Source organism: Patagioenas fasciata, chromosome 2, assembly GCF_037038585.1.
Source record: "Patagioenas fasciata isolate bPatFas1 chromosome 2, bPatFas1.hap1, whole genome shotgun sequence".
Taxonomy (NCBI): domain Eukaryota; kingdom Metazoa; phylum Chordata; class Aves; order Columbiformes; family Columbidae; genus Patagioenas; species Patagioenas fasciata.
This window is the reverse complement of record NC_092521.1, coordinates 145,465,369-145,493,223: the sequence shown is the minus strand read 5'-3', so window position 1 is coordinate 145,493,223 and position 27,855 is coordinate 145,465,369. Positions and strand designations below refer to the sequence as shown.

Sequence of the window (27,855 nt, the reverse complement as noted above, 5' to 3'; positions counted from 1 at the left end):
TCTGGGCTCACTATTAAAAAAAGAAGTGAGGCAACTGTGGGGTTTTTGAACTGATCAAGTCAATCTTGTAGTTTGCACTCATGTGCAGTCTGTATACATGCTTACACTGTTTTGTTGGGAGATACTCTACTGAAAAAAAAAAAAGTTTTCCACGTTAATGTCTCCATTACTTGAAATACTGAGAAGTACTTTATTGCTGGACTTGAGGAATGGCCACATAACCCATGTCTAATTTTTTATCTGCCTTTTTCTCCAGTCCTGTGACTCACATGTACAACTGAATGGCATTTCTCTCTTGCCTCTCCACCTGTACCTGTGCATATACCAGGCCCTTTTGAACAACGCATCTCATTCATTCACTTAAAAAAAAAAAAAAAAAAAAAAAGCCAGAATGGGGAAAAATATTTGCTGCTTGCAGGGTAGCTCAGGCATCTCTGCAACAATTTAGCAGCCTAACAATTGTTTGATGGCACCCATAACTAAAATAATGATGGCTTTCTCTTGTGCCTTCTAATTTGCAATAGACTTAGTACTCTCACAAGGATATGAACATCCTAAATTATTTGTTCCGAGATAATTAATGACAGACAAAAGGATCTTCTGCGGCAGCGGAAGGCTGCAACTATGAAGCTATGCAAAGAGGCATTAACATGGAATGGGAAGGAACAGGACAATGGGAGATCTGGGACAAAGAGGAAAGGAGACACTGCAAGCACTCAGATTTTCTTAGAAGTAAAGGACCCAAATGGATGTTAACAGGGAAAAATAAGTAGGTGGAGAATACTGAAAGAGATTAATGCAACATCATCATGGTAGTAAGGAACAGAAATCTTTAGTCAGGGAGATGGGTAAAATGGAGGGTGAGTGAATGACAGAAGGCAAGGAGTCTGAAAAAACTGCAATGAATCTTTGAAACAGGGGGTGGGAGGGAGGGCTGGTTATCCATATGGAGCTGGGTAATGAAATGAACTAACACAAAGAGCCCAGACGTGTGCAGAGTTTGGCCTGCAGAACCTATGAAGTTGCAACCACTTCTCCATCCCTAAAATACCATTTGAGGCAATTCTGGGGAAATCTGTTCAGATTCCACTGATATGTATGAACACCAGCTAGGTTAGAAGTGGTTCTGTGATGTGGAGGAATTATTCTCTGAGATGTAGCCCTACAATTTTATTATGGATGATGAACATACTGTTTCTGAAGCTGCGGATACATGAGTTAAAGATATTGCTGCACTTTTCATAACAATCTAAACACAAACTGAGTTATCTTCAAATAAATTGTACTTATAGTGAAGCAGACATGGCTGCTCTACTTCCTGGTAAAGTGTATAGCACGTTGTGCTAAATGAAGGAAAACATTTATGTAAGACCCCATGAAGCTAAGCCACTCTTAAACATTAGTTAGGCAAAATAAGAAACCAACTGAAACCAGAGAATTAGATGGTGCATTAGACTATATTCAGAAAAGTAATTCCTAACAACTTCAGTTTTATCCTTGTTCTTATATCACTATTCTCTTGCAAATATTTAATCCTCACCATTTAGTTCTTGCAGAGGCAAAATTCCCAGTGAAATCAATGGGACTTTTACAGAGCTATTCAAAGTCACATTTGTCCCCTGCAGTCACATAAATATTTCAGGTCTGCCTTTTCCTTGACACAATTACCAATAAATTGTTCACCTTCTTCACTGTTTGGCATGGACTCTATTCTGCCATGTACCCTTCATCAAGCCAGCCTTATCAAGGGAACAGCACTAAAATTTATTACCATTTCTCCATTACCAGAGACTGGCCTGGAGCACTCCATATCACAACACAGCAGCTGAGCCATGAAATCTCCTCCTTATCAACTGCCAAGTTGCATTCAGCCCTGTTTTAACATCCTATGATTGCTTAGTTATTTCTAAGTTCCCACCTGAAAACTCTTCCATATAATTGGGTCCTTTCATGTTTCTGACACTGAGGTGTAAAAGAATAAGGGAAAATTGGTGGTGAGGCATGCCAGTGGTGAGGAAGAGGAAAATGAAGTAGGTAGGATAAGTGGGAATGGGATATACTTAATTATCAATACTAGAATGATGTGAGGGTGAGTGATTAAATCAGGGGGAAACTGAGAGTCTACAAGAAGTTTGGAAGATGGAAGAGGCGGCGGGTGTATCATGTACTGAGTGGCCCTTTTGATGCCATTTTCCCTTTGAGTTCTCATTTTTAGTCATCCCTGATCCACCTTGATCCTTCCCTTTCTCCAGCTTTGGTCCTTTCCCTGAACATCTTACGGTAAGTCTTGTACATTCTCACAATCCCTTTAGAATTGCCCATAAAAATTTTCATACAATTCTCTTGCCCTTGCATACCATAACAAGGCCCACATCCTTTTAGGAAAGCACCTCTTTATCTTGCATTACACTTCAGGGGAAAGAGTTTCTTCTGTTGATCACCTTGATGAGTTTCACCCCAGGGACAATGATCTGGTCATTCTCCCTGGTTTGTCTTGGCAGTAGGCAGTTTGGCTCCAGTTTCACTGATTACCTTGCCGGGTTCCTTTGCCTGTAACTACTCCTCTGACCCTCATTGGGTCTTTGTGTTCACCATGATTAGCCTTTGATCATTTAACCTGACAATACAGAGAAGAGTGTCTCAGATGACCAAGGTATGGAGCAGCTGCTTTACAGGGAGAGACTAACAAGGTGGAAGTTCTTCAGATGAGAGACAAAGGTGAAAGTGGATAAAATCAAGGTTTATAAAATATTGAAGACAGTGGGTGAGATAAACACAGAACTGTTTTTCACCAAATCCACATCACCAGGACTAGAGAGGATTCAATGAAACGAGTAGAAGATCAGTTTACAACTGATTAAGGAAGTGCGTCTTTATGCAGAGGGCAGAGCTTGCTGCCATGGAGAGCTGTGGGCGCAAAAGGCATCAGGAGGTTCAAAAGAGGGTCAGAAAAATTCAGAAACTACAAAGGACTTTGCAGGCATGTACCCTATGACATCACTAAGACAAATAGATATTTGGGAGGAGAGTACAAAATACAGCAGCCAGGCTTGCATGCTCTCCTTAAATAGCATTTTCTTTTGCTACTCTTGAACAGGTATTAATGGGTTAGACAGGCTAATCAAGTAGGGTGATTGTTACCTTCCTATAGGTAGAGAGGAAATCTCAGACTGATACACTCCTCTAAGTTTTACAGCTGGAAAACAAATGTGTTGGGAATGAAAACTTAAATCCTGAAGAAAAAGCTATTGCCGTGATCCTGAAAATAACTGCTTATCTCTTGGGCTCTGTAGCAACTCACTGGCCTCAGCTCATTTCTGTGGAACTAACTACATAAATCTTCACAGAACTGGGAATAGAATTAGTATTTCATTGATCCATAAAGATACAGGTTTTCCTCTCCCAGCGCTAAGTTGTTGTTGAATTATCACGGTTTCATTTTTATTTGTCAGGGAACATTTTAAATAGCTGGCATGGTCCCATTCAGTGAATTCGAATGTTCAGGGTAAACTAACTGAAGACCTAACCTATAACAAGGTACATGTAATAAGAAGGTTGCAAATATTTTACGTGTTAAACAGTACATTTTCACCACCATGACGCTACCTACTACACAGTGTGATCTTCATGACTTTTCATTTTGCTTCTGCTCTTAAGAAAAAGCTGTGGTCTGCAGCTTTGTGACGGAAATTTGAACTCAGAGAGCTAAAATTCTGTTAGTAAAACAAACACAGTAAGTCTTGGGCTGTCAAATGGTGGTCAGGCCGCAATCTAGCCTGTGCATTCCTCAGCTACTCTACTATTCCGGGAAGTACAGGGAGTTTCAAAAAGATGGACCCAATTTCAAAGCAGTGTGATTTCAAGCTGGGTCCATCTTTTTGAAACACCTTGTATTACTGTCTTTTAAATGAGTTTTTCAGTTTTGCAATATCCATGCTTCCCTAGGAAGGATGTATGTCTGTTCTTGGTTAACAAGTCAACTGACTGAAAGTTTTGCTCTGGATTCAATTGCTTGTATTATAAAAATAATCTATTTTTCCACTGGCTTTGGGTCCAACAGTTATTACAGGCACAAGATCACACCTTTAGAACCTACTGTCTCACTTTGTAGATGCCTTCTAAGATGTGCAGGCACAAACCAAGAAGAAATATTCTGATCTTCTGTAACTTACACCACAAAGCAAATGTTGTTTCGGAGTTACAGGGAGAAATAGGAAGGTCATACATGACCTTGTGCTCTACACAAAGCCAAGGACAAAGGTCCTGAAACCCCTTAACTGGGCTTCAACAATAGCTATGGAAAACCACAGTCAGGGAAAGCTAGGAGAGGTTTCCTTCCTTCAGCTTCTTTCTGGTGACTAAAATTAATTTACTAGAAAAAGTCCTCACTGTTTTTCTACTTGGATTGCCTTAGAAACAGAATGGTAAGCCTGGATGTCCTGTACTTTTAGGTGTTTTGGGTTTGTTTGTTTGTTTATTTGTTTGTTTGTTTTGTGGAGGTCCTCTGTTTTGGTCAAATCACCCTCAATTTGTAATTCTTCTTGGGAAGTAGATACCATGTCTTTTTTCACATTATTTTCTAGGATTTCTCAACTACGATGTATTCATTGTGCTCTGTAAAGGGTTTCCTTGTCTTCCCTTCATTCTGTCTCCTCTCCTCTCCTCTCCTCTCCTCTCCTCTCCTCTCCTCTCCTCTCCTCTCCTCTCCTCTCCTCTCCTCTCCTCTCCTCTCCTCTCCTCTCCTCTCCTCTCCTCTCCTCTCCTCTCCTCTCCTCTCCTGTCCCCTCCCCTCTTCCGTTTTCCTCCTCAAAAGAATATGAGTGTTTTTATTTATCCATTTCAGTTTGTCCTTCTTTCCTTGCTTTTAAGTACTGAAATTCAGAACCTAGAAGCTCTAAAGGGTGAGGGTAACAGAGCACTGGAACAGGCTACCCAGGGAGGTTGTGGAGTCTCCTTCCCTGGAGACATTCAAAGCCCGCCTGGACACATTCCTGTGTGACCTCACCTAGGCGTTCCTGCTCCAGCAGGGGGATTGGACTAGATGATCTTTTGAGGTCCCTTCCAATCCCAAACATACTGTGATACTGTGATACTGTGAAATAGTGATACCTGGACAATGAAAAGGAAACACGACAAATTGACAAAATCCAAAGAATGAAGGAAGGGAAGATATTTTAGTTGAAGTATTTACCATTCATTTTTGTTCTTTGTTTAGTTAGTGGTTAGATTGCATTTTTTTAAATACTATCTTTATTAAAAAACAACATCTTTTCAAGTAAACAATGATATCAGATTAATTAAGAAATCAGAAAGACACAAGGAACAAAAGTACAATTTGTTTCTACCAAAAAAGAAGGTAAAAATAGGTTTCAATTTTCCAAATCTCTCAGATCCATTTGTCCTTATAAAAAATGGGTAAGAGGTCTAAGTTTTATTTTTAGAGTAATTGCAGGCTGCCATAAGAAAAAAAAAAAATGGTTGGCTTGAATGTTCCTGGCTGGGAAATGCTGTATTTTTCTGCTAAGTTACGAAATTAACTGTGTTGAGGGTAGTATGCCAGAAATAATTGTATTTGGGTTTGTTGCCCTGATAGGAAGCAAATTTTATGTGTTTGTTTTCACTCTTTTTCCATGGGGAAATCCCTGGGGCTTTGTTTTCCTCTTGCCAAGAGGAAGAAGCAGAATATCTGTTTCCATTTGCCAATTGGAAACTCCTTTGTTATGCTCCATCCCTTAAAGGAAGAAAAAATAATGCTGCCCTGGACTTTGCTAAAGAAAGAAAAACACCTGCTAAGAGAAAATAATCTCCTTTTTTAATAGATCGTTTAAGATAACCCTTCAACAGAATATCTGAGAATTATGTCACCCACAGATTTTTGTATATAATTTGAGAAAATGTAACTATCCAATTGCATCATCTCACTAAAGAGACATGGTGCAATTTTTTGGAGAGTTTAAATGTATAAAAGGCGTGTATATATCCTTGCTCTCATGGTAAAATCCATGCAAAACAGGGGCCTCCTTATGCATCTCCTGCTTGAATGGATCAGTTATACAGCAATGGAAGGGAGGCTGTAGTCTCTTTAGTCTCTATTCCAAATGAGAATATTCAAACTGCAAAACCTCAAAAATACGCAAGGAAAATATAGGATCAAGTGAAATCCTCCAAACTGCCTTGATTTGATCTTTAAATGTACCAGATATCATGTTAGTTGTGTCTGTTCAACATTCTGGTAAATTACCATGACTCAAAAATTTCTTCATCTGCCCCTGCACACAAAGGCTAAAGCTGGGGAGGTATGCACATAGCAAAAGGAGAAACTACTGGATAAGAAATGAAAAATATAGGAGACATGGGAAACTGATTGACATCTGTGGGACCCAGGTGGGTTAGGCAGGAAGAACAAGGGTCAGACCTGGCACACTGTACATAGCACAGGCTGTGTCGCTTTCACATGCAAGATGTAGCTAGTGAGCAATTGCAGGCCAAACAGCTGAACAAGAAATGGGTATCAGAATTCAAGGATCATTAACCATACTGCCTGCATAAGCAAAAAGCCCTCTCCTCTAATGCATCATCTCCTACAGGTCTGAGTCTTCTGTTCAAGACTTTATGCTGCAGTAATAATATTTTAAAAAATCCCACAGGAAAACAACCACAAACATGCAGATTTACAGCCTTCTTATTAAGGCTATAGTTCAAATAAATCAAGACTTACAGGATCGTCACTACTCACATTATGTATGATACACTATCAATTTGACGTGCATGAGTTAGTCTCGTGACTAAATAGGTCAATTTTAATGTAAATGCTCTTCTGGCTACAAGAGTCACACAAAGTAGCATATAAGGAAAATCAGCCACAAAATGCAGAAAAGAATTTTCTGCTTTTTTCTTTTGATACATTTGTTGGTTGTGCTAAAAGATTTGAACTTGTACTACTGTAGTTGTACTGGCTACAATAAAAACAAGCCTAGGATGACAACTTTTGGATCAATAGCAAAGAAAAGAAGAATATTACAATAAGAAACTGAAGGGCTGAAATGCTAGTTCTCACAATGGAAAGGGTGTTTCTCAGTAGTCTGTCAATGGTCTCACCTTTCCATTGACTTCTGTGGAGTATCAACCCAGCCCTCACTATCTGAAAGTAGAAAATGCATTCTGGAAAACCAGGCACTAGGTTTTCTGTGCACCTGTTTACCAAATCAATAAATACTTTAAAAATATAAGTTTTCAATATCAGGAAAATGACTTTTTTAATAATTGGGGGGAAATGGCTTCTGAACTACAACAGAAGCCCTCTTTTCAAATTCTACAGCATGGTTGTTTGTGGTACACTGAAATGAATGTTTGAATTGTTTATATGGCTCATTCTGCATAAGTCCTCAGTTCATGCACTACAGAAACAAGTCAGCATGCACCTACAAAGGATGAAAACAGGTATATTCAGTGTTTCTGAGATCATATGACTCCTTTTCAATCATTTGTGCATGTGTTAGTCTTTTGCTGCAGCATGAACGCCATACTTTATATGTGTTGATCAGTTTTAAATGTGTTAAACAAATGATTGAGGGTTACATATTGTTACATATACAATATAGCTTAATGAAAGATGGAATTTGTTTGGTAAATCAGAAAATTTTAAAATCAGAAGCTATACTTCTTCAGGAAAAAGCTCAATTTGTCTTCAACTGGAAATGTCCTTGGCCAAGCAACATGTAAGTCAGTTTAGCTTCACTTTTATGTGGGTGAATCCTCTATGTCCTCTCATTCTGTGTAACACTGAAATCAGAGCACAACTCCCAATTACACAGAGTACACCAGGTACACAGCAAACATGGGGAGTGACCTCTCCACTACCTGTACCCAGGGAAGCCAACAGGGACACCCAACACCCATTTTACAATGTGTTATAACACTGGCCCAGGTTGCCCAGAGAGGTGGTAGATGCCCCGTCCCTGGAGACATTAAAGGCCAGGCTGGACAGGGCTCTGAGCAACTTGATCTGGTTGAAGATGTCCCTGCTCGTGGCAGGGGGGTTGGACTGGATGAGCTTCGAAGATCCCTTTGAATCCAAACTATTCTGTGATTCTGTGAGTCTGATCCTCAACGGCGGCCCTGCAGCCGGCACCAGTTGAGGGCCGGCAGCACCGTTCTGCCAGGGGAGAATAAGGAAGAGTGGCCGGAGGAGGGTTCGTGCTGAAGAGCAAACCTGGGCCAGAGCAGCAGAGGCCCAGCAGGGCCCGGGCAGCAGAGGGGTGTGTTGTGCGCTCAGGACCGTGAGCTCGCCTGGGCACCGGCAGGGACCCCTCGCTGTGCCGGCGGAGCCCCGGGGCCGGAGCGGTGTCTGAGGGGCTTGTGTCCGGAGCGCAGCGGGCGGGGCCGAGGGCAGGGCGGGGCCGGCCGCGCGCCCCTCGCTCCCCACACGAGGCCAAGCCCCGGCGGGCGCGCGCCGGTGCCCTCCCGGGCGCGGTGTCGGAGGGGCCGCAGGGGGCGGGTCGCAGCGGCAGGAGAGGCGCCGCCTTCCCGCCCGCCACTGCGGGGCCGGAGATTCAGGAGGAGTCGCGGCGGTGCTGGACCTGCTGCCGGGCGGTACGAGGTGAGCGGCGCCGAGGCCGGGACAGGGGGGGACCGCGTCCCTGCTGGGCGCCTCTTCAGGCCTAGCGTGCTCGCCGCCGCCCCGTGGGGATTTCCCCGCTGCCCCGTGCCCTGGCTCCCGCCGCTGCTGCCCCATCTCCCGGCAGGCTCTGGCGGGCCTGTCGGTGGCGAGGACCCCCAGAGCGGGTCAGGTAGTGGGGCTGGGTGCGGCCCGGCAGCCAGGACAGGCGGCCGCTGCCTGGCGGTGGCGCGGGGCCGAGCATCCTCCGGCCCGCGGCGGCCGGGCCTCGCAGCGCTGCCCCAGCTCTGCCAGGGTCACGGAGGCGGCCGGGCGGTGGGGTCGCCGGTCTTGTCACGGACGATGTTGTCGTTGCAGCTGGAGATGCCGGCCAGGACCTGGGCCCCGCCGAACTCCTCTGGGGTAGATACCGGCATCGCCCGGCCGTCCACTGCCCTGCCCTGGGGGTACCGGCCTGCACTCGGCGTCCGGTCGGCCCCGTGCATCGGCTTCAGCCCGCGCCCGGTGAGTTCCCGCCCGAGCGGGTGGTCACAGATTCGGTGATTCATTTTTCTCCTCCAACAGTCGTTATCCAAGAGCAGGTTGTCACGTCTGTGTCACCTGACTGACATAGCTCTGTGGTGTTTTCTTAGCTTATCTAAGGGCAAATGTCAAGTTTATATCGCTTCTACTATTTTTTATATCTGTGAGGCCAGATATTTTGTAAATGAAAGTTGATTTTGTTGCAGTCTGTTCCTGAACAACCCACCTTTGCTACTTCTTATCATCTGCTTCCCATCTAACTGTTTACAAATTGATTGTTCAATAACTTGATGTAAAATCTGTCCAGAGGATGAAGTTAGGCTGTTTGCTTTCCTCAGTCCTCCTCCTACCCTCTTTTAGAGGTATGTATTATTCTGCCTCTCTTGTCCTCTCAAGAGTTCTCAAGATATCATTTCAATCAGCATTTTAAGTATCAAGGGTGGATTTCATAAGTGTCTACTGACTTGAAAATCTTTATCTTATATTTAACTTTATCCTTTGCTCTTAACTTACCTTTTTCCACTTTGACCTCACCTTCTGTCCCCCTATAAAAGGAATTTCATTAAATATCTATTCACAATTAGTCTTTCTTCTGAAGGATTGAAATAAATAAAATATTTAACATTGTGTGCTATTTTGTTTCACCTATAATTTGTTCCTTTTCCTCTAAAGTTATAAACCTTGTCTTTTGTCTTTTGTTGTATTTATGGGACCTTTTCTTGTTACCCTTTATGTCCTTCACTAGTTGCAACTCATTTCTGCACCGTTGCTGTTCTGATTTCATCCCTACATGATAGCAGTGTCTCTTTATGCTGGTCATTAGGCATGCATACACACCCTCCCCTTTTTTTTTCTTTTTACTTTTTGTGTGATTTTTCAGTTCATTAAAGTTCTCCTGATGCAGTTAGAACAGTCTTATATACTCTTTTTCCTCTGAATTGCTGTTTTCCATTTAATGTAGTCCTTTACAGTAGCTGCCAGCTCTCTGACCTCTTCCGAATCTTAGATTATTTGCCCAAGAGTCATGTCTGCCTACTCCCTGGGGGGTTTTTATGAAGTCTGTTAGTTTAATTCTGTTCTTCACACACTACTGGCATTGAGATCACCAGAGCAATTCATCACGTCCAGATTGTCGATGCCCATTCTCCTAAGGATTGTTTGGACAAGAACTGAAAGGAGGCTGCAGTGTGGTTAAATGATGCTGGTATCCCATTTCCTCATGGTGGTCCCAGTTCTGTCCCAAAGTTTTGTAGCACCTTCACGTCATGTGACATGAACTGAAATGGGCCTCTGTAATCACGTGGTGAATGTATATGTGTTCTATCATATCCAGTTGATGTATATTTCTTAACTGATCAGAATACTGCTATTCTCATTATGTTCCTGGGTGAGAACTATCATAGTACAGGAAATACTGGTACTTTGGTCATGTGTTAGATACATTTCAGGTCATGTGATAAGAGAGACGTTTTTCAGTGCATACATAAAAATCTACATGGTCTGCCTCTGCCAGAAAGATTCACTCTTAGAATCCACTGGTTTTGTGGTCACTTTCACATACTGGTTTTTGTCCTTAGAGTCTCAGTCCAGTTTCAGTGAGATTTTCCCTTCTAGTCAATGATGAAATGAAAGGTACCCATTTTTCTGGTAGCTTCCTCCAGCTTCTGAAACACAAAGCTTGTTTTAATTGTGGGAGGTTATTCACCACCCATAATGTATTCCTAGCTGATGGCTGGGTGAAGTGCCCCACTGGTGATTAATCACCATCATATAAGCTATTGGATGGTGGCTCAGGAAGATGTTTTTTTCAGCTCCTTCTTTCTATGTAGTCTGCTCTTGATTGCTCCCAAGAGAGCAACCTCACGGTTGCTTTTCCTCATTGCTTCCTTCATTTTCAGAACTCATTCCTGTTCTACAGTGCAGAACCTCTTATGTCATAATTGTGGTTTCATATGAAGTCTTCTTTCCCAGGAGTTGTTTTGTGGGTTTTTATGTCTTTGTTACAGCTTTGCTTGCGGTTATGTGACCTCTCCAAAACTCTAGCAGTATTTCTTTAAATTTTCTGTGAACCTTAGCCTCTGCTCTTCTTCAAAGCCTTTCTTGCTGCACTGAATTTGAGTCCTATGATTCTCTTCCCTTTTATTACTGCGTGAAGTCTATCTCTTCCTGCCATTAGATTTTTTGTGGAATGCTGTCCCATGTGTTTATCTCCAGGATTTATCTTCTCTGCCTCATCAGAAAAATTCTGTTAGGCTTATTTGCGACCCGTGGCCTTGAAGCCTTTACCTTTGCACCCACAGTTAATCCTTATACATCCATGGCCAGACCTAGCAGTCTGACCTACCAGTGTCCTTAGTGATCTCATGAATAGGCCTGGACAAATTTCCCTTATTGTCTTTGCCATTGGATCTATATGTACTGCCCAATTCCCTGGCTGATAGTTGAGTATGTCAGATGGATGTCTGTCATGGTGACAGCCATGACATTTGCAGCTTTGAGACTTTGGCATACATTCCTTCCTGGCCAACTATCTCTACCTTCTAATATTTTCCTGACCAACTATCTCTACCTTCTAATATTTTCCTGACCAACTATCTCTACCTTCTAATATTTTCCATAATTACCCGTTTTTCTTTTCATGTTTCTCCTCATCATTCCATTGACCATTAGTTTTAGGAGCACAAGGTTATGTTGTGGTCCAGTAGTCTGGGGCAGTAGAAGACAGGGAATAGGAGAAGATGGGAAAAGTATCATTTACTTCTGTGACTGTATTATTGAAGTGCTTGAAGTATTTTATGTTTCTCCTTGTATTAGTGACACATTGCAAGACAAAATTGATTAGTGGGTACTTCATTAAGGAAAAAATATAACATGAATCTTGGAACCACGTATTTTGTTCCCAGAGGTGTTTATGGATTCTGATGCCTTGTAACATTGTGTGATGCTACATTTTTCTTTCTTTTGCTTTCTGCTTTTTTTTTTTTTTTCCAGAAGAAGTCCTTGTAGGTTTGGTGCCTTAAAAGTATGGAATCAATCTCTATGATGGGAAGCCCGAAGAACCTCAATGAAACTTTTCTGCCAAATGTTGCCAATGGCATTAAGGATGCCAGTAAGATCACAATAGGCATAATTGGAAGTGGAGACTTTGCTAAGTCATTGACAATTAGGCTAATCAGATGTGGGTACCACGTCGTCGTAGGAAGCAGAAATCCTAAACTTGCTGCCGAGTTTTTTCCCCATGTGGTTGATGTTACTCACCACGAAGATGCAGTAGCGAAAACAAACATCATTTTTGTAGCTATACACAGAGAACATTATGCCTCTTTGTGGGACCTCAAGCATTTACTCGCTGGTAAAATTCTGATTGATGTCAGCAATAATACAAGAGTAGACCAATATCCTGACTCCAATGCAGAGTATTTGGCATCACTTTTCCCAGATTCCCTGGTTGTCAAAGGATTCAATGTTGTTTCAGCTTGGTCACTGCAGTTAGGACCAAAGGATGCTAGCAGACAGGTAAATCTTATATTTGTATTAATTTCACTTGTGTGTGAGATGAAGATGACAGAAACTGAATGTAAGCAGCCAGATCTCATTGGATTCATCCTGCCTGAATTAGCGTGCCTAAAAAGTTGGGCCTTTAGTTTAAGTTTTAGTAGCCAATTAAACTTTCAGAGTCTAGTTCATCCACTGTAAGACATATGAAGTGGTCCAAATTGTCCTCTGGGCTACCTGTTTATCTTTAAAGATTGCAAAGGAAATGCGGATACTAGCCTTGACTAGACAACTGACCTTTAGATGACTACAGATAGAGGACTTGGGTTTTAAAATCTTCTGTAGGAAACATGTTAATTTTTATCTTTATGCTCTTGCAAGGATAGAAGCAGTCTTTCCCAGTGTATTTCAGTTTCACAATTGGTTTACACAGAGTGAACCACTGGAAGAGATGCACAGAAATCTCAGATCCTGATCCCAGGGCTCAGGAGTCAGCTGTTCTAAAAATACTTGGATTCAATGTAACAAAGAAGTGAAAGAAATTATCTAGGTTTTAGAATGCCCCAAGATCATAAATATGAGGAGGCAGAAGGAAGCACATATGTTTCTAAGTGATCATTCATTTGAATCAGAACTGCTTGGGAACATCATGTTCAAATTCCTTCCTAGTGTGGTCCCTAAATCCATCCTGCATATAGAAAAGGCAGCTTTATCATTTTCATGCTTTGCTGAAATGATGCAAAGAATTTAAGCCTATGCAAGAACCCAGTCCTTCATGGCTTTATGGTCTCTGAGAAATGCATGCAAAATGACTGGTGTAATGTGACTACTGGAGACTAAACTGAGATTTCTGATACTTCAGGTAGATTTTTTTAATGGAATGAAACTGATATAGAATTAGCATAATTTTAAAAATAACCTCACTGTACTATTTTTATCCCCTTTCAGAATAGCACTGTGCTATAAGTAATTAACTTCTGTCAAAACTGATCATGTGTGCTCTAACGCACATGGTCAGCAAACAGTGTTGAGCAAAGTATAGTCCACTGTAACTTTTAAAGGAACTTCAAAGTACTTTGTAGTAGTGCATTTCTTTCACTATGTAATAACTGGTCTTTAGAAGGAGTTCGTGTTTGGCGGCTAGTTTTTGTCTTTTCTGTTAAACATTCAATTTTTGTGGAAATTTGGATTGTGAAATTAAGCTAAACTTGTTAGAGAGGTGATACAGTTCTCTGCTTTGCATTCTGTTTAGGCTACAGTTGGTTTATAGTCATCATTCAAGATTCCAGTGTTTTTTAAAGACTCACGATTTTCTGAAACGCTTTTAGCCATTGTTTCAGGTTTAATCTGGTCCTGTAGACATATCATTTGAGGGGCAGATTACCAGGGCATCCCTCATTAGCTTGTTATTAACTCCAAGAAAAAGCCAATTTTATTTTGGTCACTTTGTTGCTAAGTCAGTGTGCATATTTTCACTTTGACTGGATTTGTATGTTGTTTCATTCTCATCTTGGTGATATAAGTTGGGATAACAATTTACCCTTTTAGCAGTAGTGCTGTGGTTTTGTCCTGGAGGCCCTCAAGATTTTTTTTATGTTTTTTGGGTGGTTGTTTTGTTTGGCTGGTTGGTTGGGTTTTTAACCTTCGAGTCTCTTTCTCTGACTACTGACAATTCACATGACTTTCCCAACAGGTCTATATATGCAGTAACAATGTTCAGGCTCGCCATCAAGTTATTGAGCTTGCCCGTCAGCTCAGTTTTATTCCTGTTGATTTGGGAGCACTGTCATCTTCAAGGGAGATTGAAAACTTACCTCTGCGGCTGTTCACTCTGTGGAAAGGGCCTGTAGTGATTGCAATTAGCCTGGCAACATTTTTCTTTGTCTATTCCTTCATTAGAGATGTAATCCATCCATATGTGAGAAATCAGCAGAGTGACTTTTACAAGATCCCCATTGAGATTGTGAACAAGACTCTACCAATTGTTGCAATCACTTTACTTTCTCTAGTGTATTTATCAGGACTTATTGCAGCCGCTTATCAGCTTCACTCTGGCACTAAGTACAGGCGATTTCCACCTTGGCTGGACAACTGGCTCCAGTGTCGAAAGCAGCTTGGTCTGCTCAGTTTTTTCTTCGCAACAGTGCATGTGGTGTACAGCCTCTGCTTACCTATGAGGAGGTCGGAGCGATACTTATTCCTCAATATGGCATATCAACAGGTAAGCCAGTCTTTAGTTCAGTAAGCCAAAAATGCCTTGACTGTATGCATGTGGCTCGTGAATACGATATATATGTTTTCTTAATGTGTTCCACTGTTTTCAGTGGAGAATGTTGTGGGTTGTCTTATGTATAGCTAGTACCAAGTCAGAAGGGGGACTAAAATAAACACTTGTGTGTTGTGCTCACCTTCTCAGTCAAGCTGTAGTCAAGTTTCTGTGGTATGGAGAATCAAGGAGGTGTCTTCCTTAAATCCCTGATAGTAATATGCACAAGGAGAATGTAGGATAGACAGGATAAGAGCAACAGCAGGAAACCTTTGAGTTTCTGAGGTATGTTCCTCTCTTTGTGTACTTAACGTATGGGGAAGTATGTATATTATAAGTGAATTTGCAAGTGTGAAAAAGGTATAAGGGTAGATACTGTAATAGTGCTTACAGATACATCTATGTTTACAAAATGAAAATTGTGTTACTTTGTATTATTTTGGACCAGTGGTAGAAATAGTTTATTCATTAAAACTTCTGTGTACATAATATATTGCAGGCAATAGAAATTGACTCTCAGTTCCCAGGAGCAATTGGTCTTGCATAAACCTAAAACAATCTTTGTCAAATCTGTCATTCTTCAAAAGAAGGTCTGATGCTCCTGTCTGTCAGTGGGGTAGTTTATTGTCACCTTTAAAGTGGTAGAAAAATAGAACTGCCAGGAAAGCAGCATTGCCATTCAGCACCTAAAATCTGCAGGAAAGAGAGACGTGATCAAACAGAAAGAAAAGCAAGCTCAGAAGTCAAATGGAACAAATTAACAAGGATTGGGTCCACAAATTCTGAAAGAGCTAGCATGAAAGATTTAACTTAAGAGAAAGGCAGGAAGAGCAAAACTATAAAAGGTAACAAGAAACAGTAATTGCTCACACTCTGTATTAGTAAAGGATCCATTGATACTTTTACTGAGAAATTATCTTGGTTTTAATAACATTTTAAAACTCTCACTTGCTAATATTTCTATTTCAAGACATGCCATATCACAATAGTTCACCTGAAAGTGGAAAAATAATTGAATGTCCAAGTCTCTTAATTATTAAGGACATGAGTAGTTTCTTTTTTTTTCTGATAAAGCTCTCCAGTGAGAACAGTCTTGGATGTATTGGATGTCAACAGTGAAAGAGGCAAAATAACTTGTACTCAGCATAGGGAGCTGAAGCAAAACAGGAAATGATGCTGAACTATTTCTAAATGTAACAAACTAAAAAAAGTTACAGCTTTTACCCAATTTATATTGTAGAATTTAAGTTTCCAGGCTCTGAAAACCAGAGCTGTTTTTCTGCAGCATATAGGAATGTGCAGATTTATGTGGTTTTATAGCATGATTGTTCTAAATAGTATATAATGTTACATTTTCTTTTAACAAGTCATCTAAGTTTCAATGTTTAATGTATTTTTAATCTAACAAGAGCCAATGCCAACAGTAAGGAAATAGTTGTTTTTCTGCAAGACATGAGGAAAGCTCTGAAGTATTTGACTCTTTTTTATAGTTGTCCTGTGACTGTAGATTTTTACTCAGCTAAATAACATCTGTTGATATTTTTAGTATCCTGTAGAATAAAGTGCTTCCTTTGTGCTCTTTCATCAGGTTCATGCAAATGTTGAAAATTCTTGGAATGAAGAAGAGGTGTGGCGGATTGAAATGTATATCTCCTTTGGAATAATGAGTCTTGGATTGCTTTCTTTGCTGGCAGTAACTTCCATCCCTTCAGTAAACAGTTCCTTGAACTGGAGGGAGTTCAGTTTTATTCAGGTGAGTTACTTTTTAAATAAGGGGGTTTTGTTGTTAATAAGAATTCCTTGATTGTGATGATGATGAAGAACAACACTTCACAAGATAAGAGAGCCCCCCCCCCCCCCCCCCCCCCCCCCGCCCCTGAAAGTTAATAAAAACAATGTATCTTTACTTGGCAGATAAGTTAACATGAAGGCACATTAAGCACTTCATGAGTGTTAGAATAGGAATTTCCATTTTACACTTCTTGGTCTTAAATAACCAACACAGCTAAGAGCAAATGAGCACTAATCTATTCTTTTTCCATTGTTAGAATTTCTTACTAAATTCCAATTAGATAAATTTGGGCACGCTCGCTAAAGGCAATGATACTGCTGGGATATTACTAGATGTAGATGCACACAACTGTTAAAATTGAAGGCTTAATTTGTCCTGCAGGATTTTTATTGCACAGCCCTCTGACAACCACGGTATCATTGACTTAGTTTTGCTTCACTCTACTGTGTGGGAATTAAAACAGTTCTCAACTGTGTATTCCTTTTGCTGAAAACACCTATTAGTAAAATATAAAGCTTTGTTTATTAAATGCAAAAGCTTTTCCAGGTCCTGGCATCCCTTCCATTTCCCTCCTTCCTCAGATAAACATCTACTACAGGCAGACCTAACCAGCATAAAATACTGAGAATTATAGGCTTTAATAAACAGCTTAATGTTTGCTTCCAAACAAAATTGCCATTAGTTCTAGGTAGCAGTCAGCAATAAGAAATTTTATTAGAATTCAGTCTTGTGATAAATTTCCTAAGTGTGCACATGCAGTTCTGGGTTTTGTTTTGTTCTCTGACTTTGGATTCAGTACTCTAGTCCTAACTTGGTCTTTTCTGATTAATGGTTTTTCAACATATCCACTGTAATAATGTTGCCTAATTCTTAGTCTGGTTACAAATTCCTACCTTCAGAACACAGGCACAGACTTTACTGTTCAGGACTTGAGTTGCACTTCATAATTTACAGACATTTTAAAGGGGGTGGTTGGGGAACACTTTGGCTGTAGTTGCCAGAGGTCTTCTGTCTGTAAGTAATGTCTTCCGTTCCCGTAAGGTTTCTATCGATGGAACACTCCAGGTAGGCCTCCAAAAAGTTTGCTGAAAAATGATTCAAATTAGAGTTCCCCTGACAGAACTGTTTATTCTTGCTCATGGTTTAGAGCCTTCAGAGGGTGTAAATACCCATTTTGTATTGTTACACCAACCCTGCCATCCAGAGTTCTCTGTGCGGGAACTGCTCTTGGGTGATGTAAAACATTAATGCAAAAGGGCAAAATACATATTTACTCATGAGTGAGGTGATACCTTTATCCAAGAATGACTTCTATCCACAAATCCAGCATTTGTATCTTATTTTTCCTTACTAAAATTTCCAAAGTTCAGGCTTGTGTGACTGAGTCAAATCACACAATGATCATATAATGATGTGTCTACAAGGACATTTTTATTGTGTCATGTTTACTGCGGTTATTTCCACTATAAATAAAGTCAAAATAGTTCCAAATTTAAATAATTATGAACTTTCATGAATCATCTGTCAGTATTTTGAGGAATTTTATTTGGAACAGTTGTCTGTTCTGAAGTTATGTTACAGTTGATTCTGCATTACATGCTCAAGAGAACTTATATTGGTAATTAATTATGCCTGTTTGCAATTTTTTCATCACAAAAAATATTGAACTACTAAAAATTTACTTAAAGTTAATGATCATTAAAGGTACTTTGCTTTGTCATTAATTGTTTCTCAGTATGTAAGTTGTTCTTCATTTAGTTTTTTTTCCTCCAAAAATCCTCTTGCTTTATTCAATCAGAAAACGGACTTTCAGTGATTCCTCACTAGATTTAAGGGGGTCTGCATTTCTGCACAAGCTTCATCATACTCAGTGTGCAAGTAGAACAGATAAAACATCATAATACTTGCTGTTTATTTTTCTTCTACTGAAGTGCAATGTGATGAAGTGAATTTGAACTTAATTTTCTCAATCCTCTCCAAGTCACAGTGGAACTATTAGCCCATCATCTCAGTGCTGCTTTTTTTAACTGGGAAAAGCAACATGTCTCCAGCTTTAGTCTTGAATCTCAGATGATTTGCCACAATAATTGCTGAACTTGTTTTGCATCTGACAGATGAAGAATCAGTCGCAGTCATCACTGGCACACTTGGCCAGTTTTTCAACTCAGAACTTCCCACTGAGAACAACATACTATTGCTTGCTCATCTTAGTAAATATAGTTTCATCAAAATAAGGGTCTGGCCTCCCCTAAAGAGTTTCACCACTAAAATATACTCAGTCTTGAGTCCTACTAGGAAAATCTGAGTTTAGGCTAAAGAAATTATTAACATACACAGTATAGACTATTTTCTATTCTTCTACCAGTAGAACAAGCCCCAGGCAGCATCTCCCATAGCTACAGTGATTCAAACAGACCTCTACCACAGTCTTTGTAATACTGTAAAGAATGTCAAGTGTGAATGTTTTTGCCCAGAAATCATTGCTGTCTTTGATATCTCCCTTTAAATCAGTGCAAATCGGGCATTTACACAGTATGAAGCTGACCTTTTTGTGAACATTCTTTTTGTCTGCTAGCACAATCCTAAAGTTTTCTGGAGACAGTATTACTTTGTTTTGGTTTGGTTTTGTGCACACACTGTAAGGAGGGCTGCCTTGCCTTGGTTTTCCCACAAGAGTAGGGTACTTTTCCCCCAGAGTAAAGAAGAATGAGGCCTGAGAATTTAGCAAGTTTATGAGTAAGATTCCAGTCAGAATTGCTACAGCATGTTTGTGAGTTTAGCAATACCCTGTTACTGGGGAATCTGAAGTATACCTTGCATAAACAAAGGCTTTGGAAAATACCTTTTGTATATATAAATCACTTGGAACTACTTGACCATTTTGAAGGTAAAAATTCCTGAAGCATTTTTGTCTCACAGCAGATTTGTGTCTTTTTAGATGTACATCTTCCTGGTAGCATTTTAGGGATTTTTCTCCTGCATCTTTCACACTCCTCTAACACTTTTATTTTTTTTCCCCCCAAACAATGCCAGTTTGTCCAGTTTACCAGTGGCCTTGGCTGGCAATCTCTCACATTAGCTACAAAAACTGACTTTGATCCGGAAGGAAGAGAAACAAAACAGGCAAAACTTAGAGAAAAACTAAGAGATTGGGGAGTTCATAGGAAATGTACTAATCCATTACTCAGCTTCCAGGAAACACAGTATTATGGAAAATAAGGAAGCAAAGTAACCAAAGATGTTCTTTCCCTTTTCCCAGCAGCCATCCTAGAGCCTAGGCAGGGGGCTCCCAAGACTTACAACTGAAATTGCTACTCAGTCACCAATGTGAATTTACCAGTGAAGGACAAATATCCCTTCTTGCTGCTTTCAAATGTCCTCTGCTCTTAAAGAAGTTAGCATCCCATGCCTGTCCTGGCCTCCCTGTGATAACATTTGTGTAATTGATCTTCCAGCTCTCGTAGACATATTCATCCCTTTCTTTTTCTGTCTTATGAAGCCAGGAAAGGATGACAGAAATACAGTACTTGTATTCCATCTGAAGCACAACTGCATTTCAGGAAATCCATTGTCTTTAATCCCCGTATTCCCTCCTACACATTGTCAAGTCATAAACCTGTGCAGAAGAAAATAACCTTGCATACCTGAATGACAGCAGCTCTCTCACCTTTCCAGTATTAAACAGATTGCTTTCTAGCAATTAATAACTTCCACAGCACAATTATAATTTATTTCTCAATGATTGAAACACCTCTTATGTTAGCATCCTTAGGGGTGGTCAACTTTGGAGTATGGCTTTCTGCTGCTACCGCTGGCCAAGATTTGTAGTATGATCCAGTGCCACCAGCTGATGTTATTTTTACCATTCAGCTGCCCAGCAGTGCGTTTTCCTGCACTAATTGATGTCTTTTTGTCCAAGACTGCTTCAGTCGGTTCTGAGTTTCCTCGTGTTGCTACTGTATAGCCATTGCTGTAGCCTTTGAATATTTGCAGATACAGAAAAATCAAGTCTTTATAATAAAACCATAGAAATTTTGTACTGACACAGCCTCCTGCAGTGGGTTTTATGTAGGCAGCAAAGGCAGCCAGTCTTGCGCCTACTTCTGGAAAAGCCTTTGTCAGTAGCTGCAAGCTGGGATAAAGGCTCTTAATGGAACTTTCTAGTGCAGATCTGCCCTGACTGAACAAACCAGAGACTGCAGAATGCTAAGTTGTGTGGAGAACATCCTCTTTCTAGCTATGTGGTGTTATTACTGTCGAAAGTATAGCACAAAAATAGGTCAATTAAGGGCCTGGTAGAAGAAAATACCATCAGCAGCTGACAGAAGCTCCTATAGGAGTGTTTTTATTGTCAGGTTTTTTTATGTGAGTGGTTGAAATGGTCCAGTACATACTAGCACATGCCCTACCAACCCATCAAAGAAACATATGGCAACTTTCCACAGGGAAAAAAAAACAACTGAATATAGATGGATCATATGTTTTTCTTGTCCTTGTGTCCAGTTCAAAATGTACTGATAGATGTCCTGATGGACTTCTTAGCTTCCATTTTGACCATTAGATAGAAAGATATACATACATGTCTCAAAACTGTAGTTTGTAGATGGAATTTAAATAAGCATTTTTTTATTTTTTTTTTTTAACTTGGGAAGAATCTGTATAACATTTCCTTCCTGTTTCTTTTTCAATAATTGTTATAGTTCTCATCAGTAAGCCTGATGAAGAAATGAGGGATATGATTCACTTGTGCCCTTTTCTCTGCTGGCAGTGATGTAACAGCACTGAATTCAGGACAATCACACCAGCAAAAATCCGCAATAACATACTGAAACATCAGGTTTGATAGTATTGTTTGCTGTCCAAATTTCCTACCAGAACTTCCGTTCAGATACTGCATATGCCATTTTCATATCCACAAGTGACTGTCTAATTGTTCTGTCTCTTATGGAATATGTTGGCAGAAAATTGTTCTTTTTTAAAAAAAGAGTGTGGCATATCTAAAATGTGCCAACATGGCTCTGAAATCACTGGCAAAAATGCCTAAATACTGGCAAGTTAAAAAACATGGTACTGATCGGTAGAAATTAACAAAAGTATTTTCCTTTTTATACTGTTATAATCATGAGTCCTTGCAAACAGTATTAGCTCAGACATTTTCCTTTCCCTAGTAAATGGTTAATCTTGAAGCAGAAAGAACTAATTCTTTCACTTATTATTAAAGACCATTAGGCTGCATTTTTCTGTGCCTCTCTGTTTACTGGAATTAAAACATAACTTGGTAGTCAGTTACCATTCTTAATATTAATTTTCTGTTTCAGTGATTTTCTGCAAATGTTTCCCAGCCAACTTAGTCATTACATCCGTTTTGGCTCAAAAGTGTTTTTCTTCATTTGATCACCATTAGAATTCAAAGCATAGTGGTCTTTTTTACCATGGTTTGGGAAAGTCAAAGTTAATACGTTTAACTCAAGTCTGCACAGCAATACAACTACAGGCTTCTTAAAAGGCAGATTCACAGAAATGGTGGATGACCCCTATTGGCACCACCTTCCGTGGCATGCTCTAGATTGCATGAGAAGAGGTGGGAGCCTTCTCCTTCATGTTTCATCCAGCACTACCTGTTCAGGATAATCTGCATCATTGCCTTGTGCCCAAGTCCTGCAGTCCATTAATCAGGAGGCAACAGCTGCTGGAGAAAGGCGAGGGATGATTTGTGCTAACTAGACAAGAGGATGCAGGCCATTGTGAGGAAGAAGCAAACTGCACCTCTCAGACTGATAAAAATCTGGAGTGATGGGCCCAGATCGCTTCCAGCAGAATTGCACCATTCCATAATCGTAAATATTGGAAGTGACCTACCCTCCTAGTTTAGAAACAGGGGACTTAACTTCCAATCACAACTGATGTTGTTCAGCAACTTCACTGGGATTGTTCCTTATTCACATACATATCCTGAAGTTGACTTCCATTACGTAGAATTTGGGCAAACATCTGCATTTCAGCTTTGACTAAAGGCTGTAGATGCTAGCAGAAATATGTTGTAAATCAGTGTTCAATCCGTAGTTTTCAGCACATGAGAACTTAAAGCCACATATTGATGATTCAAAATAGTGTATAAGTAAGAGATTTTTAACATGGTGCCTAGTAGAATTGTTAGAGTAATGGGTTAGAGCTGTTGAATGAAGGACCAAGTACTATTATCTCTTATTTTTTTCCCTCTTTTCTCTTTTTTCAAAGTCTACACTTGGATATGTTGCTCTACTCATAAGTACTTTCCATGTACTGATTTATGGATGGAAAAGAGCTTTTGAAGAAGAGTACTACAGATTTTATACACCACCAAATTTTGTTCTTGCCCTTGTTCTGCCTTCCGTTGTAATTCTAGGTAAGATCATTTTACTCTTGCCATGTGTAAGTAGGAAGCTGAGGAGAATTCGAAGAGGATGGGAGAAAAGCCATGTTATAGAAGAAGCAAGTGGATCTCTTCCACATCTCTCTCCAGAAAGGATAACTGTGATGTGATGATAGACTAATCTTTGTTAGCACTGTTCTAAATGTTTGAGTTGTTGGGGGTTTTTTTTGTTTGGTTGGTTGGTTGGGGTTTTTTTGTCCTAAACTTCTATTTTCAGGAGATTAGTTAACGAATGAGTAAAGTCACTGTGGACTTGCTTGGCATGTAGTACAAGCTCTTAACCAACCTATGAGAAATTTATAATTAGAAGACTACTCCTTTAGATAACTGCAAAATATTTTTGGTTTGAATTACAGAGGGCAGATGATTATGAAATCAGAAATTTTAAATGCTTCTTTGCACAGTTATATCACAAGAGTATTTTATTATAACCATGCATTCCAGATATTTCTTTGACTTAGAGCGTATTTGTCAGAGTGCTACTTATTAATACCACATTTTCTGAACAGTATTTCTTTTATTAAAACCACACTTCTGGGATAGTGAATTCAGGATATAGACTAATAGAGTGAATAATTTAGGAAATAATCAGGTATTGAAACAACTTATCTTAATTTGTAATGATGTATTGCACATGTACAGTATATTTATTTGGGTGTGGTTTTACACCATTCCTTCATTTGAATATGCAAAACCAGTTTCAATGATGTTATCATTGTACATCTTGTAAGCAAACGATATTGTACTAACAGGGTCAGTGTTTTCAAAGTATCACATAGGATTTTAGATCTTCAGCATCTCTTTATTTCTATACATCATACAATGTAAAACACCATTTTGAATTTTCATGCATACAAACACTTGCAGATATGTGTGCAAGCAAGTAGTTATTGATTTTGGAATGATTTTGGAATATCAGGAATTGTTTTAAAGCAAACCAAAACAAACTGAGAAATCTTCAACAACAAAAAATCCATTTTCACTGTGAAACTTCCAGTCTGTTGGTACAACAGGGAAGCATCACAACACTCATGTTCTATATGTTTCTACACTGGAGTTTCTGTTATTATATATGAATTTCCCAGAGTCTGTCTTAAATTCGTATTATCTTTTTGTGTAAATCCAATCTTCTATTTTTATATAAAAGTCTTACTTTTACAAGTGTTACTGGGATATGCCTGAATTTTTGAGAAACAAAATGATTATTCTTATACTTAAAAATGAATTATCTCTAAAACTTGACATTTGCATTTCCTGTGAGATTCAAAAGAACATTTGCAATTATTTATTACTACTGCTTTGTCAGGTTCTAATCTTCTCTAACAAAATAGCCAAACTCAACTCATACCTTCCAGCTACTCTTGCTTAATTAGCAAAACCTTCATTTCAGTGAATCAGAATGTGTAATTTGTCCTAATTTTCTTGTATGAAATTGTATTTTTCTTATCTGTATTTGCACTGTTTAGGATCTTTTGACTTTTATAACTGAACCTGCACTACTTATTTATTACTTTGCAAGAGTTTGTCATCGATGTCATACATCAGAAATATACAGGACTTACGCTTGAATTTATCCTTAAACATCACTAGTCCTGTAAATCTCATTATCTCTGTAATGAAACCAACAGTTCAACAGAACTAGAGAATCTAGACTCAAACTCTGCCTCCAGTTACACTAGCCTAAATCTAAAGAGTTAATGTTAGTTGTTCTTAATTACATTAAGAGGATTTTAATGGGATAAATGCTATGCTACATTCTGCCCCAGTCCTGTGCAAGAAACCTGATTAAGCTCACTAGAATGAGATGGTATAACTCAGATCAGAATTGCGTACCTCTGAAGAAATTTAGAAACCATTACTGTTGACAATCTGATTACATTCCAAAATTAAATATGCTGCTATTATTTTATAGTAGTTCTACACTTCTATAGAATAGGTAATTAACATTATATAATTTGATGCAATAGCGATAATATTGCAGACCTAGGATACTGTACTAATTGAAAATTACTATCAAAGTCCATATATGTACTGTAATGCAACCACTGACAGTATATACAGAAATGTATTGGCCCTCTTTCCTATGCAAAAAGTTATTTCATAATTAAATTCACTCAAGAATGTTTAAACTGTTGAATTTTGAACTGCCAAAGGTGTCTGGAGAGAATAATGTTGTGTTCCTTTTTTCAAACTGTGTGTGCAGAAAGTTAAAAATGTGGTTTGATTTTATAAGTTACTTGAAAGACTGAAATATTGAAGTATTAATAAATATATTATATTTTTAGATCAAATATATGAAAACATTTTGTTAAATGTTTGTGCTACAAAATTACATATGGTTTCCCATTAGGCCCTGTAGCTTCTAAATGGAATAATAAGTTGACTTGTGATTTAATACTTTGTAGTGTTCTTCAAGGGCCATTTACTCTAATGAAACACTGTTAAGTCTGAAAGTAAAATGACACGCATGCATTTACTACACCTTATGTATCGTATCATGCACATGTTTAGTCACGTAAGGAATCTATTCATGTGATCAAAAGTATTGATTTCTGTAGAAGAACTCACATGAGGACTTCTCACTGGAAAAAGACCTGAGGCTAAAAGTTCAATTTCAATTGCCTAAATAGAACAATTAAATTCATTTAAATGTTTTAGTTACTTAGGAGAATAAATATATATTTTGAGGAATAGCCTGCTATAAAAATATTTTTTGTGTGGCTTTATATAAATTACTGCCTAATGAAAAATGAATGATGAAATAAACATAATATATCTTTGTTACTGTTCAGTAAAAAAATACAGTGCTAAATATATAATACAGAACAGTATACATCATGTTCGAAAATTGAGACCTCTATGTATTTAGCAACAGATTGTTTCTACAGATATTAAGGTATTCTTTCTTAACATTGTCTAAAATACAGTTCTGTTTCAGATTCCGTATGTGTTATTAATTTTATCTTACAATTCTATTAACTGGCAACTATGTACAAGTTAATTAAGTACTCATGTTCTTGAATTATTTAGAGATTAATTACTTTGTAATTGTTTTGAAAGTTCTTTGCATATCTAGCTTGTGGTAATGGTTACTGTGAATTGGTGCCTCGTTTAACTTTTTGTTCCAACATTGTGCTTTATATGAAGTGCCAACGTGAGAAAACACACTTGTATTTTTATTTGGCATTAATTGCCTATAAAATTGTGTGTGTGTGTCTATATGTGATTAGCTATACATGCTGCCCAGCCTAGCACTAAGGGGAATTATTAATGTAAAGCAATGAGTTTCCAAGTGGCTATAAATTTCACAGATATGAATATAGTTAGGAACCATCTTTCCTCTGAATGTGAAGATTTCCTTTGAAAGTTATCTATATTAGGTGCATAAAAATTAGATAGAGTTTTTCAGTATAATATTTTCATATATGCAGTGGTAATGGATGCATATGCATAGTTCTTTTCAGACAGTGCATCTCCTAATACACAATTTTTTTATTTCTTGCCTATTCACCCTGTAGTATTTTCCATCAATGTAATGAGTAATGTTGCAGTCCTGATATTGTATCATGATATGATACTGCTTGAATTAATTAGATTACAGCCTTTAAAATTAATGACACATTGAACTGACTTGAACAATGATCTCTATCATTATGTATTGTTCCTCATGCCTTGCTGGCTGTGTCTTGCAGTGAGCATATTATGTCTCCCATGTGCAATATTCTCTTTGTAGTTGTGTTTGTCAATTTGTTTGTGCAGTCTCTCTGAACAGGGCTATTATAAATTATTAGCAATGCTTTTATCTATTTTTCCATAGATTGTGTTTTACACAAAAAATCAATAAAAAGTCAATGTCGGGTATTTGGCCTTTTCTTCTGTGTTTGTGTGTAATAAATTTTAGCTTGCTTCTCTTTATAATACATGTGTGCTCCAATGAACATTTTTTCAGAGGTAGAACTTGAGTGTGTGTTCCTAAAAAAATTCTGAAGGGCAGTTTGTTTCTTTTGCAATGGCTGGGTAACACATATTTCACACAGACATGCTGGAAAGCAATATCCCATCTTCTGCTCTAAGATATTCTCCATGTTTTCAGAACACAGAGTGAACACTACAGTACTGCCAGCATATATTTAGTCCACTTCTAATTCAACAAAATTTGGCAGAAGTGAGACTGCTAGGCACAAGTAAGTTTGCCAGGTGGAGACACTCTTCCTGTGTGTGAGAGAGAAAGCATTACTGTTCAAATGAGAAAAACAGGTGAGTCACTTTGCAGTCCTTCATTTGGAAATATATAACTTTTTTCAGAGAGGCTTATGCCAACATAAGAGGAAGGAGGCAAAGAATACATGAGAGGTGAAATCCTGCCTAACTAGAGGTCAGCAGCATAAACTGTTCTCAGTTCAGATGTCAAGATGCATGAGTGAGTGAAGCTGGCAGGATTTGTGTTGCTTTCACATTGTTACATAGCCTTTCTATATTCCCAAACGGAATTTAGGTATTTTTAGAGTTCAAAATATTTAATACCTATTTGTGCCATGTCTGATGTAAGAGTAACATTTTGGTCCTTGAGATCTGTCTTTCCTTAGGGTTTTTTATTTTAAATCCCACCTTGTTTCTCTGTATTGCAGTGCTTGTTTCACTGAGTGCTGATACAATGCTAGCAGCTGGGGCCCTGGACTTACACCTTTGTCCAGCTGTACTTTGTACTGTACAAAAGTGTAAGTTTTGTCTACTCTGACTTATTGCACTTC

At 38.9% G+C, this 27,855-nt stretch overlaps 1 protein-coding gene across 2 annotated transcripts; it reads left to right on the top strand.

Annotated features, from left to right (window-relative positions):
* The first annotated feature begins 8,427 nt into the window (after window positions 1–8,427).
* STEAP2 (STEAP2 metalloreductase) lies at window positions 8,428–26,965 on the top strand. 2 transcript variants are annotated; one of them, XM_065832035.2, is made up of 6 exons: window positions 8,428–8,599; window positions 8,975–9,121; window positions 12,134–12,655; window positions 14,328–14,855; window positions 16,489–16,653; window positions 22,930–26,965. In XM_065832035.2, exons 3-6 carry the CDS (start codon window positions 12,164–12,166, stop codon window positions 23,212–23,214), a joined length of 1,470 nt encoding a protein of 489 aa, XP_065688107.1. In that variant the 5' UTR covers window positions 8,428–8,599; window positions 8,975–9,121; window positions 12,134–12,163; the 3' UTR covers window positions 23,215–26,965. The 2 variants fall into 2 exon arrangements, with proteins under 2 accessions (XP_065688107.1, XP_065688106.1); XM_065832034.2 differs by having other exon boundaries at window positions 12,131–12,655.
* Window positions 26,966–27,855: the final 890 nt, after the last annotated feature.